Raw genomic sequence first — 21,764 nt, forward strand, 5'->3', positions numbered from 1 at the left:
CATGAAACAGGTGCAGAATTCTGCTACTTTCTTCTCTGTTGAAATGTATATGTACATACTTATGAAATGGGTTATTATTCAAGCCCCTCCAGCATTGACACATAGGACAACAAAAAATACTTGTGTTTGCACTCATAGCAAGAGATATTGCGAAACAAGTTAGCTTGTATCATACTTTTTCGCAATAAAGTATGCAGGATGAATTAGCAGCAAAATTTCAATAAAGTACGGCTTCTTACTTCTATTCACATTAATTACAAAAATATACGAGTAAAATTATGTAAATAGATCTACTACCAAGTCCTTAAAAATATCCTAATATCTATCTTTGGAGTTGGATTTAATTTCAATTGCTAAAAAAGCTGGATTGAACCAAAATGAATGCACATATCGATGGATAACGTTGAAAAATGCAAAAGTCAGATTGTAACGTTGTTTTTTGTTGAACTCATGTTTTATTTTTTTAATTTTTTTTTTATTAAAGATTGAAGAATGAATTAGCAGTCTCTATTAAAATTTTCTGTGAACCTACCTCTCTCATTCTAAAAAACCCCACAAAATTACAAAGAAGCGCTCGGATCAGTTTTGCTGGTGGGGAATTAGATATGATAAAAGATTTTTCAATGTTGTAAGTGAGGTACGCATTTCCTACATTTAACCATCAATATGCTAATACCTACAAAACATTTTAAAAGTGAAACAAGAGAAAACCCAAATAGCAAATTTTGTTTCTTTTTCTAAATTGATACAAATGCTTTGTCTGCCTAGCCAATGACATCTTGCTAATAAAAATCAACATTTTTTTTTAGTTTTTCTTTCTTGCTGACAGTTTTCCAGTTTGACAGACTAAAAACTGAATAAAATCTGCAATTGCTTCATTACAGTCGAAAGCAAGATACCCTGGGCCACGATTGGAAAATCATCAATTATGCACATAGGCCGATGATTCAAAGGTGCCAATCATTTATTACATAATACTTTTTCAATTTTTTACTGCCCTTCTCCACTCCCATTCCTCTTGTAATGCACTTTGAACACCTTGCAGTACCTCTTAAAAATTACGTAAAGGCAAATAGAGCATCCCTTCATTTTCACCAGTTGATAGAGGAAATTTAGCCCTAAAATCTCTTCTCTGCTAAAACATGTGTATGCACAGAATGTTTTTGGTTTGAATTGCTTATAACAATTATTTTACAATCCCCTCTTCGCTAAATGCAATAAATAATTTACGCACGGCCAGAAAAATTTTAATAAATCAGAAACATAAAACTAAAATCATTCTTGCTTGCTGGCCTAAAATTTTGGAACTTTAGCAACCAATACAATCAACATAATTTTAGTGAATCACAAATGAGAAATCAAAAAGCAATCGCTTGACCAGAGCCCCGTGAATCTGAGTAAGCAACTGTTGTATCGCTCACTTTCTGGATGACATTGACTGTAGAGTAAGGTAACGGAGCGCGACTGAGATCATATGAAGCTCGCTGCAGAGTACTGCGCTCTTTAGCTGGCATGATAGGAGCATGCTCTTCTTCTTCAAGAATGGCATGACCAACAAAACGCACCCTGGTCGCTTCAATACTTGATTTAACGCTTTTCTCCTGTTCACCGCCGTTTAACAATGACAGTAAGGCTTGAGCTCCATCACGCACATCACTTGAGCCTGCATCCATTAAACAAGTAAGCTTTAGAGAAGTTTTACAGAAAAAATTGCAAAGTAATCAGTTGATTATGATCTAGTTGCTAGAATTTAAAATCAAAAGTAAGAAAGGATCATAACATTCATTATTCTCTTGAATTTTAAAAAGGAAGAAAGTTATTGTCCTTGAGGGAACAGGATTTAAAATACATGCATAAAATATTTGTCAAAAAGCTAAGTTCCTACGTCCCATGTAGGCTAATTTAATGGCTACATCATACGGTTTCTATCATCTTAGTATTTCTTGCAATCAAAAATGTCTCATATTAAATGAGTCCATAATTGATTAAAGATTAGTTAATGAAAAATTGTATTGAATTGACACATACAACTTCAAACAGGGAATGGGCATGAAGTTTTATTTTATCAATTGGAACTATCGCAAATCAAGGTGTTGGATATTCCATCAATTGCAAATTGATAAGTGGAATGATGAAGAATGATGTAGCCTTTAAATCAGTCTATTCCTTAATTGAGATACGACCTTTTGACAAATTTATGGGACATCATATTCATCAATTGTGCTTTCCTCAGGATCTAGGGAATTCACAGAAAGTGAATTTGGACCTTTTTTATACAAACATCAAACTCAACATCAACTCACCTAAGATCAATCGCCTTGCACAGATATGACTCGACTTTACAGCAATGATAGGAGCCGAGAGAGTAGGGATCTTGTCACCTTGCTTAGTGGTGTTATTTGCACCTTCGCCGATGACTTCAAGAGCATTGTTCAAAATGTATTCAGATGCAGTGAACAACTGTGAACCCAAAACTGAGCCAAGACCACTGTAAGAAAAGTAAATGAACAAAGATGAGAATGAAACCGCCAAGAAAATCTGCCTTAAATTTTAATTTTGAAAGGTAAGTACTCTTTCAACCAAAATAATTATCCATTAATCCCTCGCTTATTTTTTCCATATTGTATTAGTAGAGAAGAGCTGATGAGTAGAAAAAAGTAAGCATAAACGATTAAATGAAAACATACCTCACGATAGAAACATACACATCATTTACATCCGCAACCGCCACATGAGAACCAGCAGGTATGGGCCATATAGCTTCTGCATCACCTGAGCATAAAAACAGCGACTTTCATTTCATGAACTTTATAGCATGCCAACTTAATGAAAAAAGGGTACAAAAGCAAAAACGTGTTTTTCATTTTCCAAGTAGAATGTTTTTGACATTTTCATCTTAAAGGATATTGAAACCTTGAAAACTTCATCGAACCGGACAGTTTTAAAGCATTGAGCTTCATGCATAGAACGAATCTACCCCAAAATCACTCTTGAGTCAGCAAATTTGATGCTACTTCGATGCAATTCAAATGTAAAAGAGAAAAGAGAACAGTAAACTTACTGTGAAATGCACTGACAAAGGAGATGATACTAGATGAACTTATATTGAGATGAGGCAGTGCATTATAAAGGGTTGCGCCTCCAGTTCCACTGCCGGACGTTATGATGTTATATCCCATCAGAGTTCCTTTCAATGGTGTGCCACGAGTTGGCTGATAGTTAGCGATATCAGCTGGATTAAGATAATCTGTATCTATTTGCAGTGTCCGATTGTAGAATACTGAAACATGTGGGATTGTCCATTAACATAGGATTAAACCGTATATTGCAAGGGACAAAAAGTGTTACAAATAGAACTCTGAAAGCAATTAAAATTGCAATTTATCTCTATTTGTGATCGTCATCAGGAACAATAATCTTAGACTACAGAGGCAAAATTTTCATCATAGAAGTGCGATTTTCATCTGGCAAGGTCGAAAATCGGAGATTTTGATCGATGACACTATTTTGCGTTCAAAAAAAAAAAAAAAACATGGACAAAAACTGGACAGTTCAGAACGTTATCAGCCGAGGAGGCTCTAAAAATACTATTATTGATAAAAATGAGTCTTACTGTGACATTCCTTCTTCCTACTAGGAATTCTTTTTCCTACTAGTTAAAATGATCATTTTATAGTGGAGGATTGTCTCCTGCATTTTGCTTGTAAGACAACAACAATCAGAAAAATAAGCGCAGAGATTTTAACCAAGTTTCAAAAACCTTAAAAAAAAAAAAGTAGTGTTCCTACCATCTTCATAATTAATTTTCTGTCTTGATTAAAAAATATTAAAACTTTAAAAGAGGAGGGAAATTTTTGTTTTAAGTGCGCTGATAATTTTTCAGTTTCAGGAATACAAGAAAATAAGAAATATTTTTCTGAACAAATGAGAAGAAATGAAAGTAAAACGCAGAGGGAAAAATTAGGACTGGGTTGATATAATAAAATGCATAAAAAGTCTCGAAAGTGTAAATTTTGGATTTTACTTAGTTTACTAAAAACTCTCTAATTATTTAGATGCAGATAAACTTGGAGCAAAAGCAGAATAGTTACGAATCTTTCAGTTCTTCTTCTCCCTCTTTTACTTTCAGAATTAACTTCTGTTATCTAAAACCACCTATGTATTTACATATTGAGTGACCCAAAAATAAGGTTTAGTGAGTGAGCAGAAAAAAGCTATCAAACGAGAATGGTTGTTACACATAGTGGAGTTTTTTTAATGAAAGTGATAAAGCTGAGCATGTGCGTTAAAAAAGCGAACTTTTGAGGGAGAAAGGCAGGAGGAAAAATGGCGGCATAAGCTTACTTCAGCTTCATATCAACGGCTAAACCAGTGTAAAAGTAGCGTATGACTTCTCAGAGAAAGACTAAATTACTAGTAATCTAGACTAAATTAATAGTAAATCGTCATAGTTGGTAATTTCAACAGGTATCCTAGTGAGCTCAAATAGTAGCCTATCGACCATATCGTGTTCTGTTCTCATTTCTTATGGGTGTTCATGACACCAAGTATCATCATAAAGAAATATTGGCGCAGTTTCTTTTTTTACTTTCAAAATTTTGACACCCTGTTAATTATGTAAGGAGGGCTTCTGCAAGAGAAAAGAGAAGAATTGATAGTTACAAAGGAGGACAGTAGCACAGAGACAGCCCACAACCAGTGCTCAGTTGAATGAAAGTACCCGCGGCACCCGACTTTGCTACTTTTTCAAGTAACATCGCAAGTTTGGGCATCTTCACGATTTTTCCTTCCGTTTTGTCCTTGAGCCATGCATCCAAGACAAGATTATGCGTCGAGTTTTGAAGATGGTGCTCTTCCCTGGCTTTTATCAAGCTTGATGTTACTTTGAAACCATTCCTGAAATGCAATTTTAAAAGAAAGTAAGTAACACAATGACAAATCGTTTTATGCATATGTTCAAACAAAAAACTGAACATAAAAAACGAAAACTTATTAGTACTTTCATTTTATTTTTTAATTCCATGAAAGGATTTGTACTGACATGAATTAGTAACAAAAAGGAGAGCGCTCGTTCTGATTCGATGACTTTGATTTTGAAAGTAGGGCTCTGTGCAAATAGAGGTTTTCCCCTTAATTTCCGTCTGATGCAGTCCCTGATTTCAATCGACTCGGTTATAGAAGTGATTGTTATCAAATAGGAGCTATTTTAACATTTGTGTAACACCTTCATTTCGTAAAATGCGAAATTTTTATTGAAAATTTTAACTGCAGATGAGGGAAAAATCATCTTTGAGAGGCAGAATCTTAGTAAATGTTTGACCAAAAGATTCTCGTTGAGGCCACAATTATGCTGTTTAAAACTTTGTTACAGTAGTAAATTGATATGCTTTTTCACTTCCTCAAGATAGTAATGTTAGCAATATTTATGAGACTGCAGGGGCTTGCGATACCATTGGCATTCTGATTTTTCCTTTAAATTGTCCTTTCTTTTAGAATTTTCCTGGCCCTTCCCAGATTTTGGTTTGATCACAAACCTCTGACCTGATTATATTTGCCTACTTTGTCTGGTGATCACTATTCCTAATTAGCACAAGGTCACTTAAGACAAATTGATTTTTTTTTTTGCAGTTACATACATAGAAACGGAATGAAATAATGCGAAAATAATGATGACAGGCAATGAGTAGATACTCATCAGCAACAACTATACAAAAATACCTTGCAATCTGAATGGATGGGGCAAGCAAAGTTTCCCATGGTAGAGATCCGTGCAGTTGATGAGCAAGGGCTAATCCTGCTAAGAATCCAGGCACTCCAATGCCAATATCTGTACTTCTTGTGGGTCGAAAATCGATTAGATCCAGAACTTTTCCCTCTCGATGATCATATATCAGCATTAATCCACCTCTGAAATTCGCAATAGAAAAAAAATTATTAATTATTCCTGCTCCTTTGGACTGAGGTAAAAGCACGGGAGATATAGCCAATAAATTACAACTGTGTAATTATTTTTGGGAACAGGAAGCAGCTCTGTGCCCATCTCTTGAGTAGTAATTTTATATTTTATTTAGTGCATCTGTGTCCATGCAAGTTTTGTACAGTGGCGATAATAAGTAGAGTAATAAAGTAAAAACACAATAGAATAAAAATTCGCATTTACAGTCATCTAGTCATCAAAGTCGCCTCTTGCAATGATGTTGTCCATTCATGCAAATTTTACCAAAACTCGCCCTGTCCATTCCCTCAACATACTTGAACCACATTTTTTTATAAAATAGTCTTGACACCGCCCATCACTGGTTTTTAAGATGATTTTTAGGTTTCTGTAGCATATCAAGAACAATGCCAGAGTGTTAAATGGACAGGTGTTAAATGTTAGCCGGTTGGTTCGTTCAGTCCAGATCAAGTAGACTGTACCCAAGACCAATCCATGCGAGTCTGTAATTTCCATGGATAAGTTTTAAGGCTCCACTCCCTCCTGAGTATCGGGGCTAGATGTTAAAATGCAATGTATTTCTAAGAGGAAGCCAATACTGCATCATAGTGGCAGTGGTCGAGATGAGGTTGAACGAGACAGTGGATCTCAAAAAGTACAAAAAGGTTATCTATGATAAAGAAATACAAAAAAATAATTTATAGTGAAGGAAAAGTACAACTTTCTTACCCTCCAACTCCTGTTAAATGTGGCCGAATGACACCTATGCACATTGTTGTGGCAATGCCTGCATCAATAGCGTTTCCACCTTTTTGCAAAATGGATATTCCGATCATCGAGCACTCCTTGCTGTCACTCGCAATGCTGCCATGAGGTGTAATCTAAACAGACGAAAAGATTACTATAAAGTAATAATTGCCAACTTTTGGGATTCATCAACGGTAAGCCTAATTTTTAAGAGCTGTAAGAAAAGTAATATTTTTCTAGAAGTAATAATGCAACAGGAACCCAGACTGAAGCCGAAATTTTGGGGAGACTAGGATTTTTAAAGTTTCAGACTTTTTCTGTACAAAAATTCCCCATTTCTTACCAACTTCCTACATCAATTAATATTATCTAGGTATAAAATGTTCTACCTTTTTTTTTTTTTTATTTATTTTTTTTTTATTTATTTTTTTAAATGGTACTACTTTGCCATCCCTATCAATGACTTTAATATTTGAATTTAGGGATTGTGTAAAATCTGCACTACAAGCTGGTGAAGTAGGATCACTTGGTAGATTGGTGAAAAAATATAAAAAAATAGCTACCTGATGGTTCCCATATTTAATCTGTATTGCAAGGGCAGCAGCAACTGCCACAGAGAAAACAGAGAAGAACGTAATTATGAAGTTTAGATTGCCAGTCTCCTTGCTTGAGGAATATAATGGTGACGTCTCGCTCCTTTCTGAATTAATATAGTTAGCTGGAATAAAAATTAGAAAACTACAATAAGAAATTAATTTTACATCCATTTCTATGAACAAGAGATTGGTTGCAATAGAATCATAATACATTTCAGCGTCATGTTGAGGTAAAAATTAGAAAAAAGGACAGGAGCCATGAAAATGGTGCGTAACAACTTTGCCTCTCTTTTTACTGTCATAAAGTAAAAAATCATTACTAGGTAGGCTAAACCTACTTATGTGACAGAGTATTCTCTTTACTAAGTTTGTATCAATTTGTCGCAGAATAATTTGAAAACTTCCTTTACCTGATAAATCATAATGCCAAGGTTGAAAGACACAAACTTGTACCCCTATAATTCCATCTGATATTCATTAGTTAGAAAATCCAATAACTGGGATTAACGGAGTACTTAAAACTACAAAGATAACAACTCTGATTGCAAAAATTCGGCTCATATTTCAGATTTTCAAGCTGAGTCTTAAGTTTTCATGATGGTAAAATATTTTTAAATACCCGAAGAAAGGTCATAAAAAAGTTTAGGTATCCAACAGCTTTCGGTAAAATTATCCTCTGAAAACATTTAAACATTGCAGACATCTTGAGAGACATGTTTTTCTAGGTACTTACACCACCTAGCTATATCATTAGGAGTGATTAAATTTGCAAATTAGGAAGTAGAATAAGATGAATTCCTGTGATTTCAACTTACTTATCAAGTTGATCTTTTTAGAGAAAAAAATTGAAAAGAAAAAAAAAACTTATAAATTGAACTAGCTGGGTTCTCTGAGCACTATTAAATACAATTTGATTAATCTTAACTTAAAGCTTAGCGTGACTTAAAGCTAAATGCTCGGTTTTTAGAGGGAGAACCTTCTATAAATCGATGCATTGTCATCTCCTATCTGTTGCAAGTCATACGGCGAATGAGGACTATGTGGTACTATGGAACTACCGACCGCCAAGAATTAGCGATTTTAAGAACATCGTTTTTCATTAAGGTCATTCGATGGACGCCATATTTTGTGTCCGAACGGCATGCGATATATCGCATCAATTGGTTCCATATTTTCAGCTACTCGTCATTTTTCTCCTATTTTGAGATCGCACTTCTATTGTCAGGAGTCTAAAGCATTCATTTACCAATTTTAACAAAGAAATTCAACTTAATAAAGGCGTGGTTTTTTCAGAGAGAAAACATCGCATTCGATACTGATATCGAAACTGCACTCGAATGCGATATTTTTTCTCTGAAAAAACAACGCCTTTATTACGTTGAATTTCTTTGTTAAAATTGGTAAGTGAGTGCTTTAGACTCCTGACAACAGAATTGCGATCTCAAAATAGGAGAAAAATGACGAGTAGCTGAAAATATGGAACCAATTGATGCGATATATTGCATGCCGTTCTGACACAAAATATGGCGTCCATCGAATCACCTTAAAATATTCTCCTCTATTTTTCTGGAGCTATAATGCAAATCGTCCACTAACTTAAGCGCAATTTTGACTTACAGTTATCATTGACAGTGTTTGTGCTCTGACCATTGAAGTTGGAACTCATGATTGAACAGCTGTGACACTAAGAAGTTATTTATGAGAGAGAAAAGTTGAAATATCATTTAACAAACGCTTGAAGAAACTTTACTGCTACATTTTGTTAAAAATCGACGAAAATTGGGCTCTATAACGGGACTTAAATTCGGCATTGCGCGAGCGACGGACACATCACTTATAAAAATTAGGTTACATTGTTTGTTTATCAACAAGTGTCACCGAATCGCAGCATTCACCTGATTTCCCCATCGAAAAACTTGATCGATGATAATGACCGCCAAAATTCAATTTTGCGCTCCCACTTCGAAGGAGCGCAGACACCGCAAAAAAAGCTGAATGCATCACGAATTTTTAGAGACGATTACCAATAATTAATAATATGTTTATTTCACTTCAGTTTACATGAGTAGCACAGCCAGTTGTATCAAAATTTCATAACAAAAAAATTTCAATTTGGGTAAATTAGGGCAGTTGAAGTCAAGGAGAAAAAAATTATAACTAAATCTCAGTAGATTAAAGGTGTTAATTCTACCTAGTTAATTCTGCATAATTTGTCACAAAAAACACTACTATCTATTTATTTTAGTTATTTATTTATTTGATACGTTTCATCACAAATTACATTTTTTTTAGAACTAAGTATTTAAAAATTACAAGTGTCTCTTTCAGTGTAAGTCAAAGTTAGAGGAGGATTTATCGTAACTTTGAGAAAAACAGACCTGAAGTTGAATTTCTGGCGCTGTTGCCATTGGAAATGAGAATAACTTCAAATGCTCAGAGCATTAATAATGCGAATTGGGCAAATTTAACCAGAATAGACACGTCTCTGAACAGACTCACAATCAGCCTAACTACCTTTGTCATTGCCTAATTTCTACTCATGTGTTAGTTTTTTACAACTAATGAAGGAAATAGCTCGAAACTTTCTGTGAATTTCCCATACGAAAAAAAAGTTTCTATATTTTTTAATTTGAGTGTTACCAATTTTGGCAGAAAATTTGGCAACAACTGATGTGGTTGGGCTGAATTTGATCAAATAAGTCTATTCTTAGAGTAATGAAAAGTGTATAACATTGAAATCTCACAGTGAATAAATTTAAATCCAATAGGTAGCTTTTTCTCACTGTACTGAACAATTTGAGTTATTACCTTGCGGCCCTTTTTCTTGAATTACTTATCACACATCAAAATTCAAAGCTTAAGGAAAGGAGGGAGCAAATCCTTACTGATTTAAAGAAAAGTTTTGAGTCTTTTTCAATAAAATGATATTTCTAAACTGTTGTGGTTTCACATACGGTTCTTTAAGCGGCTGTTCATCAAAGTTGCGCACAAGGTACCAATTAAATTTATCAGTATCTATGGGCATATAAAAAGATACCTACTAAAACTGTTCTTTTTTGAGGGATAAATTTAAGCCACTCAAATTTCCTTCTGCTGAGGATATTTATTTAGAGGGTATGAACATGGCAGAAGAGAGAAATTTGGAGATTCTTATGTATGAGCAAATGAACAAAACAGTTTGTAAAATAAAAGGTATTTTATTTTGGTTCTTTTTTGTTTTTTTAAATATAAAAAACAATATGTTGTACATTCAACACAACATAAAAAAATACCTACCCAATCCGATTTATAAATCACAGTCAATAGCTTTGAGAATATGTGTATTTAATATAATTTAATATAATACATACACCGCGGCCACCCACACATCCTTTCCCTCACACACACACACACACACACACCCCCACACATACAAAAGTTATTGGTAAAGCTTGTAAAAATTTCAAAAGAATAATTAAAAATGAGTAAAAATAAAATAAAGTGAAAAAAAATCTCTGATACTTGCATGATTTTTATTTCTTCATCATAAATGGATCAATTTGACCGAAATTAGATATATTGGCATTTCACATTGCCAAACTTTTTATCATGTTTTATTCTTTTAACAGAAAACTGAACAATCTAACGTTTTTGAACTTTCTCTGAATTTTCATTAAAATACAAAGAATACACTTAGAAAATTTCAAGTCAAAATTTAGCCAAGTTTTCTGGTATAAAAATAAAATATGGGAAGAGATTAAGCAATACGTTTGCTGAAGATAGACTACCTCTGGTAAAATTGTTCCAAACATGAAGTGGGATATGAAAAATATGAAAATACAAAGAGGAGAAACAAAATAGGAGCCATAAACTTTTAGCCCTTTTCGCACTCAGTGCCTGAACTATTTTTCAGTTTCAATCAATGAAAAGGAAACCAAAATCAGGGTCTAAATTTAACATTTAGGGTATACTGATAGCAATATCTCCTGTCCAATCGAATATGGCACTATCCACATTATAATCGCCTTTAATCGTAAGAGGTACAGATTTTTCTCCGATTACTTTGATCTGACTGTCATCTGATTCTTGAAGACCAGTATCACCCTTCATTCTATCAGGGAGAGGTTCAATATTTACTTCTGAGTAAAATTTTTGTCCGGCAGTAAGGACCTTATTGACAGTTGAATCGCCCCAGACAGGCAGCATTTGAAATCTGAAATTACCTGAAATTGTTGAATTTGAGATGCCATCAAGATAGTAAGTTCCTTCAACTTGATCGCAAGATACAAGTGTTGGCGTCCAGTGAATTCCTAACTTATATCCACTGTCAGTCAGAACTTCTCCTGAGACCCTTGTTGCAGGTATTGGAAAGGATAAGGGCAATTTCCCTGACCACATAGTTGACTGAACAGTTGGTGTCGTTCCTACTGAAACACTGCCATCAACAACTCGGACAGGAAAGAATCCACGAAACCAGGGCAAAATTCCAAGTTTATCATTTAATTTCTGCAGTATTGTAGCAGGAGGAGGTGGTTTGTTAAAAATTTGACTAGACGGTTTCTGCAGAGGTGTTTTTGGTACCAAAAACACAGCATTTCCAGGCCAATAGTAGTCATCATAATTTTCCTTCCAGTCACCATCAAGGACAATTTTAGACGGCACACTATTTTTCAAGAGATTTGCGACGCATTCTGACACGTTCAGTTTTTGTGTACTATATTCAACACCTTCTTTTGACTTCATTAGTAGCTTGGTAGCATACTGGATTCCAGGCTTGATAGTTGCTGCAAGTTGCTTCATGTAGAGCGATGTCAATTTTTCAATTTCACAATCGACAGCTTGCTTTGAGGTGATTGGTGATGCATGAAGCACGTTCTTTCTTGCTTTCTTGACATTGTTTGCAGGATTTAGGGTGACACTGTCTGCGAAGACAGTTTGAGTAGTTTTAGAGTTCAAGTGCACGTTGGCTTTTTCCTCCAGTAGTTCCATGTCTTTGGCGAGGAGAGGCTCATCAGGATGTGGTTCAGCATTCGAGTCAGCGAATGGAAAAGGTTGTTCCCATGGCGGAGGAGGTTTATCAGACGGCCACTTCGGGTAGACAGGTGGCCAAGGAACTGTGTTAAATACAAGATGGGATGACGTGGGGGATGGCTTGATTAATTTTGACAATTCTTCTTGGCTGAGAATTTTATTAGGAGACCAGTGTAAAAGTGAGGGGAATTTGCCTTTGCCTTCAGGGCTATCACTATCAACCATCTCTGAAACTGATTCCTCCAGATTTGAAACAGGTTCCGTTTTGACAGCACGGTCTGATGGAGAGGCCGTAATGTTGATTGGGAATGGAATAGGAAACATTTTTGGAAAGTTGGTGGGTGGAGGAGGCCATATGTCAAGAAATGGTACGAATTGTACGTTATGTGGTGCATTTTTTTGTGGGCCTTTGGCTTTCCTAGGACCTGGCATAGGACCCGGTGGACCACCTGGTGGAGGACCTGGAGGTGCGTTTGGTCCTGTGTATAAATGTTTTCTACTGTACCAAGAAAACTGGGGCAGATTTGCTCTTAGCCGCATCTCAAATGTGCCTCTTAAAACATCCTGACTGGTTATTGCTGTTGGGAATAATGGTAGGGTGAAATTTCCTTTCAATTTATCTCCTTCCACACAGCCTGTCCAGAAAAGGGCCGAATTCACATCAGCGACATGATTATTGGTAAAAAAAGCAAATGGAAATGAACCAGGAGTTAAGGACGACCAAGGGTGTACTGGTGATACAGGCTCTCCATTCACTGAGTCCACATTGAAAGAAACTGCTGTGATTTTTAGCGGTGTAACTGACCAATCAGGGTTGACATCCTCCATGGCGACCTCTAAGTTATCTTTCTTCCATCGATTTTCAAAGTTGAACATTATGCTTCCGTCCCAAAGAAAAGCTGTTTTATCATCAGTGAATTCGCCAAGTAAAAGAAAGTCTGAAGTGGGTAGTGGTTGGCCAGCCTGGATTAATGAGATTTTTTGAAAAGTGTCCAGTTGCCAGTTCAAGGTCTCAAAATCATTTGAAACATTTTCTACATTTGAGCATTTAATATCTTTTAGTAATAGACGTGAACTGTGTAAAATTCCAGAAGTTGCAAAATTTTGAAGAGCATCTTCGGCGGATGTGCGACAATTTAGACTAAAAGTAGTATTTAGCCACAAAACATGTCTCTGTCTGTTTGCGTCTAAAATAAATTCTGGAATTGAAATATTTCCTTTTAAATTGTTTTCATTTATTATTGCACTCCATAAGATAACTGGTTTTGACGTTCTGATAGATGAATTCATTTTGTAAAAAAAATCAAGTGGGATGACTCTAACTTTACTCAAGATATCAAACTTCCAGTCCATGGGAAACAGCGCAATTGAAGGATCAACTTTAAACAAAATTCGATTATTTTCATTAGAAGCTGAGTTATCTTCCGAACTTGTTGATGTTACTTTCAGTTTAAACTTTACAACAGACTTTTTGGAGTAACTTGAAAGACCTGGTGCAGTTTTTAGAGTCATGTTATGAATGTGTTCTCTCATTCTTCTATTCTCTTCATCAACGTGGTCATCAAAGGCATTTCTGTTCCGATGCGGTTCAGCTGGGCCCAAATGATTTGGATCTGTGCTATTTTTGCGTCTGTAATCACTTATGGTTCCTGGTACAAGCTCCCACTCACTTTCTTCGTCACTTATATTCATATGATGACCTGGAATCGATTCTTTTTTGTAGGTCACATTTTGAAAATCCCTGTCCAATTTCATTTGAAGTTGGGATCTTTGTAAGGTTTTCTTCTCTTGAAAATTAGCTTCAGGTTGATTTTTCCCTACTACTACCTCCAAATCCACCCACTCATTTACTGATGGGTCAATTGACTTTAATGGACCATTTCCAAAAGTTTCAAAATGTCTAGCCATAAGATCAGGTGTATTTTTCAAAGTTGCATTGCGTATCGTTTCTCTCATTCTTCGATCTCTTTCATCGATATAGTCATCGAGGGCATTTCTGTTGCGATGCGGTTCAGCTGGGCCCAAATGGTTTGGATCCGTACTATTTTTACGTCTGTAATCACTTATGGTTCCTGGCACAAGCTCCCATTCACTTTCTTCTTCACTTATATTCATATGATGACCCGGAATCGATTCCTTCTTGTACGTCACATTCTGAAAATCCCTGTCCAATTTCATTTGAAGCTGGGATCTCTGCAAGGTTTTCTTTTCTGGAACTTCATCTACAGCTGGGAGGACGTCATTGGGTTTCAACAAATCATCTTTGGCAGATTCAAAATACCTTGCTACATCTGGGGGGCTATAGGCGTCCATTTCACTTGGGACTAACTCGGGCTTAGAAGGGTTGATTTTTGGAACAATCACCCAGTCACTATCAAAACCAGTATCATTCTCCAAAGAGTCGGGATCTAAATTCTGTTCGGTCTTTGAGGGAGAGTTCGCCGATTCTTCTTGTGCCTTTTTGGTGGGTGGAAACAACACAAAAGCTGTACCATCCCAGTAGAACTCGGAGCGATTCATGCTGAATTGTCCCTCCAAAAAAATTGGGGCTCTCACTTCTTTTGGGGACTGTTGTAAGACAAATGTTTGATGGAACATTGATGGCGCACTCTGAAGAATGAAATTCTCCTTTGACACAGTTGGTTGTTTTTGCAAAATGAAGTCTTCTGCTGAAGGAGACTCAAGAGAGAAATTCTTTGAAGACGCCTCCATATCTGGAAGAGGTACTTTCATGTCTTTTACCACCTTGTAATAAACTGGAGATGACATTAACTGACCTTGAATAGCTCGCCAGGAAAATTCTGAGTCAGCCTGGAATTTCAATTCAAAGTTTCCATTCGCCCAGCAATGATCACCTTCAGAGTTATAACACATGGGTGCAGAGAATGATCCATTGATGTAGATTGTATTTTGACCGACAACTTGCAGTGAACTGGAGAACCATCGAATACCAGTGCTAACTTTGAGTGGGGCATAGAGGGATACATTAGGAGAGCCAATGTATGCTGGTAAAGTTAGTGCAACAGGTAAACTTCCTTCCCAAACCATGACTTCCTCCTGAGTTTTGATGCTACCAGCAACAAGGCTTATGTTCACTTGTTCACGATGTTGCAGTACCTCATGACTTTGAGCTGGAACAAAGTAAGATTCATTGTGGTAAAAATTTATTCTACCAAAAAAACGTGAGAAAATGGAGAAATAGACAAAAATTTACCAGCGACTACGTCGCCAATGTTCATCACTAGTACAGAAAAATGTGCGCTTGAAGGTGCTTCATTTATTTAGATTGACTTCCTTTGAAAAAACTAAATAACTAACCTACTCTCGATTTTTCAATTTCACATGAGTAACAATTGCACTTTCTTCCAGCGTAATTATACTCTCATATATGTATAGGGGTAAAAAAGTTACAATTATCATGACATCATTATGCTATATTATATTATTATTCACTCATAAAAGCACAGAGGTCATTGAGTTACTTTAGAGAAGAAATACTAGGGAGTAGTGTCATAAATGAGAGTTGGAATACCGTTCGGCACCAGTTGCTCTTTGAGTAGGAACAACAAACTACTTGGGATGGAATTAAATGACGAAATTTTGAGATGGAAAATTTAGAGTTGTATTGAGACCAAAAGAGAGAAAAAAGTTACAAAATTACAAGATTGAAATAGTCACTTGAAAATGTGCCAAAAGGGCGAAAATGGGCACTACGTACTAGTACGGGTCGGGGATGGAATAAGACCTCGATTTTAGGGCAGCGCAAGCTTTTATAGACTTGCTGACGTCACAGGTGGTGAGACAACAAGTCTACACGCTATTGGCTGGCTATAATCAGTGGAGCTATCAGTTGCAAGTTCAGTAATTAAAGTAATGGGTAATTGAAGGTGATGGCTGGGAGATAGGACTGAAAAAGACAAAAATGAACGAAATCCAGCCATCCCTGATGAGTGAACTGAATATGTAATGAAAAATCGAAAATGTGAAGGAAAAATATGAGAAGGTGTTGACAAGTAGAAAGCTGGACACTAGAACAAGATACAATTATCGCTCAAAAATTATTTGTGTTTGTTACTCATGGTAACTACGAATTTGCAGAAATCGCAAAACAAATTTACAAATATGAATTTGTCAGTTCTCAAGTTTTGCAAGTAATAAGGAAATTATGAAAATGATGCAAATTAAGATGTAGGTATTTGGTGTAAACAGGCAACTCTGAAGAAATAATTGCATTGGAAGTTTGCCCGAGAGTATTTACAGAACTACATACAAGAATTCTTAAAGCAACAGAATGACAAGAGGTGGTACTGGTGGCAATCTATCTGGTCATCTTTTGTCAGATCAATGGTCAAAGTGCTAAACGACGTACCTCCACTTGCAACGTTGCAGAGTTCCTGTTATAATTTATGTTTTCTTTGAAAAACTAGTAAACGTAATTTCTTGAAAACATCCTTGATTTTTCTTTTCTGTTAGCAGAATATTCTGTGTAAAATTCAAGCTATTAAGTGGCTTGTCTTTTTTTAAAAAAAAACTGTGATGGTATCAGGAGCACCACAACAAAGATACAAGATTTTGTATTTCGGCCATCAAGGTGCCTTTAGTTTATTGTTTATTCAGGTATGAAAAAAGTGAAAATTTTACAGAACCTCTCATCTTTAAAATGAGCAGTTTTAGGGTAATTTTTGAAGGTTTTCCAATTTTACTTCAAAAATGGCACTACAAAACCATTATGATTACACAATATTTCCACCATCTAGGTACAAGCGCACATAAAAAACAAGGTGGTAGGGTAATACAAGATGGTAGACAACAACTTTCTGAGAGAAATCAAAGCCAGGAAAAATAAAAAATTAGAATTGAAGTTCCAATGAACTCTGCCTGAGAGAGGAGAGTCGTTCAGCTTAGGCAGTCGCGTACTGGAGATGCATTTCTAAGGTCCTTTTGAGGGACTAATACTGGTTCCACTCTTATTTGAGCTGTTCAGTTAGTCACACCCAATCAGAGTGCAGTTTTGTCTCTCGCAAAATATTAAACAGTATTAAAATACCGCCATTGATGACTTGCCAGGCATAGAACAGTCGCACAACGCTTGTTCCATCAGCAGCCGTTGCTGCTGAAATACTCTTGAGTCAATTAATGGAAGGAAAAAGACCAGAAAAAGTGACTTTCACGCAGTTGGAGATGCATACGCATCTAGACACAACTGCCTGCTCTCTGATGGAAAAATCACATAACTCCAACTACAGTATCTGGGTCATATTTTTAATGTTTTTTTTTCTGCATACATGAATTAACAAACATATTACCTGCAGCAAATTGCTGGGTCTCTCCAGAAGTTTCGTACTGATGACTGTCTGGGTTATCTCCACTCCACACAGGATTCCCAAATGGACTAAGCTTTATTTCAGGAGTTTGTCCAGTAGATTTCCCTGAGATCCTACAAAAGGCAATTTCATGATGAAATTAGACAACTATACATAAAATAGATTTGTTACATCACTTTTTTTTGCTTTCTTTTATCTAATGACATATGTTTACTTTAAATAGGGCGTCAAATTTTCATTTTAAAAGGAAGCTCACAGTACAGATGCTTGAGCAGCATTTTTGGCTGAAAAGAATAAATGAGAGGTTTGGATCTTTCCTATCATGGATCAATCTCCCAATCTAAGCCTATTCATAAGACATAATTGAAAAATAAAACCGTCAATACATTTGGGCATAGAAAAAGAAACAGTACCTGTCTGAATAAAAAACGCCAAAAAATAAAATTTTGAACATCAACATCTTGAAGGCTCAATTGATATAAACTTTGGTAATTTTTTTGCTACAGATTTTTTTTTTCACTGAGGACGGCATTTAAATGAATTTGACACTTGCACAAAGTAAGCTTCAGATTTCAATTGTGCTTTTGTGAAAATGTTGACTGGGTTCAAAGAATGTTCAAGAATGCTTAACCGGAAAAGAATGGAAAGGAGAAAAAAAAGACAGTTTAGATGATTAAAATAAATGGTGGGGAAAGGCAGTAATCACTATGGGGATCTGATTAAGTAAGTGTCAATACGAATAACGTGTAGTGTGATATTGAGACTTTAGATGCAGAGATGATAGGGTTGAAATTTTGGTGAGGCTAATTAATGAAATGCATTACATGTCTTGATAGGTAGTTAGATTCTGGAAAACGGTGGAAAGAGATCTTCTTAGAGGAAGCTTCTCCACTGTAAAAAAAACCAAAAACCAAAAAAAAAAAAAAAAAAAAAAACCCACTTATGAACATCAGGCATTGCAACATTAATATGATCAACCCCAAATTTTCCTGATACTTTGAGTATAGCTGACTTTGAATTTTTTACGAGCTTACTTTAAAGTGTCAAAAACCCTCCAGGAAAAATATAAGTAACTTTTGTAGAGAGAAAATATTTTGTTACAAGCACTTTGGGAACCTACCAAGCGACAGAGAAACTTCAAGAAGACTATCTAATTAGCAATGTTTCAAAATCTCTGCTTTCATTTAATTTAATCAAAAGAGAACAAACTAACGCTAGTGTTTACTTAATGTTTTTGGATAATATTCATGACATAGACAAGAAAAATCAATGAAGTTATACTTAAATAAATTATGTTTAGTACTTTTTAAAAATTTTCAAAAATAAAGTATGACAGGAAGTCTGCGACATAGCACGCTGGAAAGCGCCATCCTGTTGTTTTATCCTTTTCACCATCAAAATGTTCACACGGCATTCTTCTCTTAGTAGAACTTAGAATGATGCATTGAACAACTATTTGAGGGAATGGAAATTTGATATTTGGGATATTCAAACATTTACACAACTTTTTGGACTTACAAGTTTCAGCATTAATTGTACACGTGCTAATCAAGTGAATAAATAAATAAATAAATAAATAAATAAATAAATAATAAATAATAAATAAATAAATAAATAAATAAATAAATAAATAAATAAATAAATACAACAATGAAAAAAATTAAAGAATAGTAAAAAATATATGAGCAAGAAACCTAAAACTAGAGACTGAAAAATGCAGAGCCATACTTACAATCAATCGGACCTGCTTGGTGGCCATATTTGCCCAGGTTCAACTCAACAAACTTGCTTGAATCTTTCCAGATACATTTTAAGCTTGACGGTGATGATGCACCGAACATAACTTGGCATCAGAGGTGTGTGGTTCTCAGCTTCAATCTTATTGGTGTTGGCTTGTTTTTTTCTCTTGCACAGTTGTCTGCAGCAATTCATTGTCACGAAAAGGCCCACTCCACCATAAAGCCATATTATCTGAAAACAAACAAGAAAATGGGTACACAAAAACTTAATTCCCTGAAAAAATTACTCTACCCAAATTTGTCCTGCCCCATACTGTTTAGCTTTCACTTTTCCTGAGGGTAAAAAAATTGGTGCATTCTATAACCCCCCCCCCCCCCTTATTTTAGAATGAAAAATTGCAATGAATCAACAGGACACGTTCTGAACTACTACGGCAGTAAAGTGTGGTTACAACCTGCTCTTTACAAATTGTATAAAAACTCTCTCTGGATCGACTCACTATAGGGAGCGCAGAGAGCAACAGGGGGTCAAAGTTGGAGTAGACTTACTTCATTTGCCACAAAAATTTTTAGAGGATGGAACAAACCTGGACTGTCAAGTTTCCCAGCTATCTATAGGCGTAGCACAGCTTGGCGATTTCTTTGAGGAGACTAATAAAGCAGTTCTCGTTTGATTTCCTCTCTGCAAAGAGCCATAGGTATTATAATGAGTGGTCTTTTTTTTCACTTTATATGTCCCACAAAGGATAATTTTCTTCTCTACCATCCCTGAAGTCTCGTCCGCCCTCCGCCCTTAATCAAGTCAGTCCCAGATAACCGTTGTTTGAAACCATCAAACTCGAGTCACCTGGCGAGGAATTGAACCTGGAATGCTAAATTATTAGGTTTTCAATACCTCTCACAAGTCGATGTTCAAACAGCTTCACTGCTATTTAATATTGTTTGTGTGTACCCTGTCTTAAATGAAAAAAAGAGTGCTTAATTTTCCACAACTACATCCTCACATCTGTCTCCTTACAGGAATGTATTGACTGCCCAGCAGTCTGCATTTACCTCTGCCCTCTACAAAACATTGGAACACAATCAGAGAATCTTCTTATACCTATCATTATTAAGGCAAATTTTCTGTTCGATGGTTTTAGTGTCTGTCTAACTCACTAGATTCACCTTACTTCAACTAGGTACTCTTCCTCGACCGTACTTCCATCTTCCGAATGGCAGTTAATCTCAGAAAGTTACTTTCATCTCCTATTGATTAATTCTGAATTGCTTAATAGGAGAAAACTCATGCAAGAGACTTTGAAACTTACCAACAGCATACTTGATGCGGAATATTACAGGACAAGTGGACAGTGAGAAAAACTTCATTTTCCTGAAGACTTCAAAAATTTGAGACACAAAAAACTTCTTGGATGTCTGGAGAATTGAGTCAAAATATTTCCTTATTCTAATTTTACACGGAAAATTTAGCTGGTATATACAAAAAATAAAAACTTAGTCTACCTACTTTACCATGATTTAACCTAAAAATTTTCACGTTGTTTACAAAACGAAGATCCTGAGATCTTGATATCCAATCAGAGCATCTCGCGCCAAAATATTTTGTTGGGACTCGTTTAACCAATAAGAGAAGAGCGGGAATTTTCTCTAATTTTGAATTGACGCACCTTATTTTCCGGAGCGCTTTTTACTTTTGCGGCGCCTTGGCGCAGGAGTTCACCAATAGGTATAACCCGATTAAAACTCTTTTCGTGTTTCCAAGCGTCGGAAAATTTATGGATAGCTTTTACTACTCATATTTTTTTCTGAGAGATCGCAAAGGATTCAGATGAGCAAAATTCAACACTCAGGTCAGAAATTAGAGGGCATGTCTTGCCCCCTAACATTAGGTATAATGGCATTTAGTTGTTTCTTGTTCTAATGAATATTATTTTTCAGGCATAATTTCAAATAGAGAGACTGTAAAAGTAGGAGTGACTTTTTTGAAAACGAACAAAAAGTTTGAAAAATAAAGAATGGTTTATTTTAATTTTTTTGATCAACATGAAAAATAAGTCATTATAACACAGCATATAAAAATACTAAAGTTTACTAATCGCAGTCAATAGCTTCGTTTAAATTGAACAACAGCACTTAAAAGAAAACAAGTAACGTAATCAAATACTACCAATTAGGCAAATCATTTGTGAGATTAGCAAAATATCTGTGTTTGTTAAAATCTCAAATAATTTTGGAAAACATATAAAATTAAGAAGTGGATGGTATATGAAACTAAATAATTTTTAGTCTTAATGTTACCGAAAATAATTAGAAAAAAATGAAAGTTTGATTGGATTTTTGAAAAGTACGATTAATGGAAGAAGAGACGGGTTGAAAGCGTCTCATTAATTTTTTGGGATAGGAAAGAAAATGA

General features: G+C 35.5%; 2 protein-coding genes across 2 annotated transcripts in view; both read right to left on the reverse strand.

Annotated features, from left to right (window-relative positions):
* Positions 1 to 484: 484 nt before the first annotated feature.
* Positions 485 to 9,141, reverse strand: LOC109038344 (glutathione hydrolase 7). The gene is made up of 9 exons (XM_019053378.2): positions 8,896 to 9,141; positions 7,246 to 7,400; positions 6,665 to 6,816; positions 5,719 to 5,907; positions 4,721 to 4,896; positions 3,062 to 3,280; positions 2,688 to 2,772; positions 2,304 to 2,488; positions 485 to 1,663 (listed from the first exon to the last, which is right to left on the reverse strand). Exons 1-9 carry the CDS (start codon positions 8,942 to 8,944, stop codon positions 1,359 to 1,361), a joined length of 1,515 nt encoding a protein of 504 aa, XP_018908923.1. The 5' UTR covers positions 8,945 to 9,141; the 3' UTR covers positions 485 to 1,358.
* Positions 9,142 to 10,455: 1,314 nt separating this feature from the next.
* LOC109038353 (uncharacterized) overlaps positions 10,456 to 21,764 on the reverse strand; it is a 34,996-nt gene continuing 23,687 nt past the window's right edge. Inside the window, exons 14-17 of the mRNA XM_019053391.2 lie at positions 19,345 to 19,455; positions 18,437 to 18,503; positions 17,595 to 17,725; positions 10,456 to 15,419 (exon numbers count right to left, since the gene is read on the reverse strand). Coding sequence (XP_018908936.2) covers positions 11,218 to 15,419; positions 17,595 to 17,725; positions 18,437 to 18,503; positions 19,345 to 19,455 — 4,511 coding nt within the window. The 3' untranslated portion in view covers positions 10,456 to 11,217. The remainder of the gene's footprint in view (positions 15,420 to 17,594; positions 17,726 to 18,436; positions 18,504 to 19,344; positions 19,456 to 21,764) is intronic.

The sequence above is a fragment of the Bemisia tabaci genome, chromosome 8 (genome assembly GCF_918797505.1).
Source record: "Bemisia tabaci chromosome 8, PGI_BMITA_v3".
NCBI lineage: Eukaryota > Metazoa > Arthropoda > Insecta > Hemiptera > Aleyrodidae > Bemisia > Bemisia tabaci.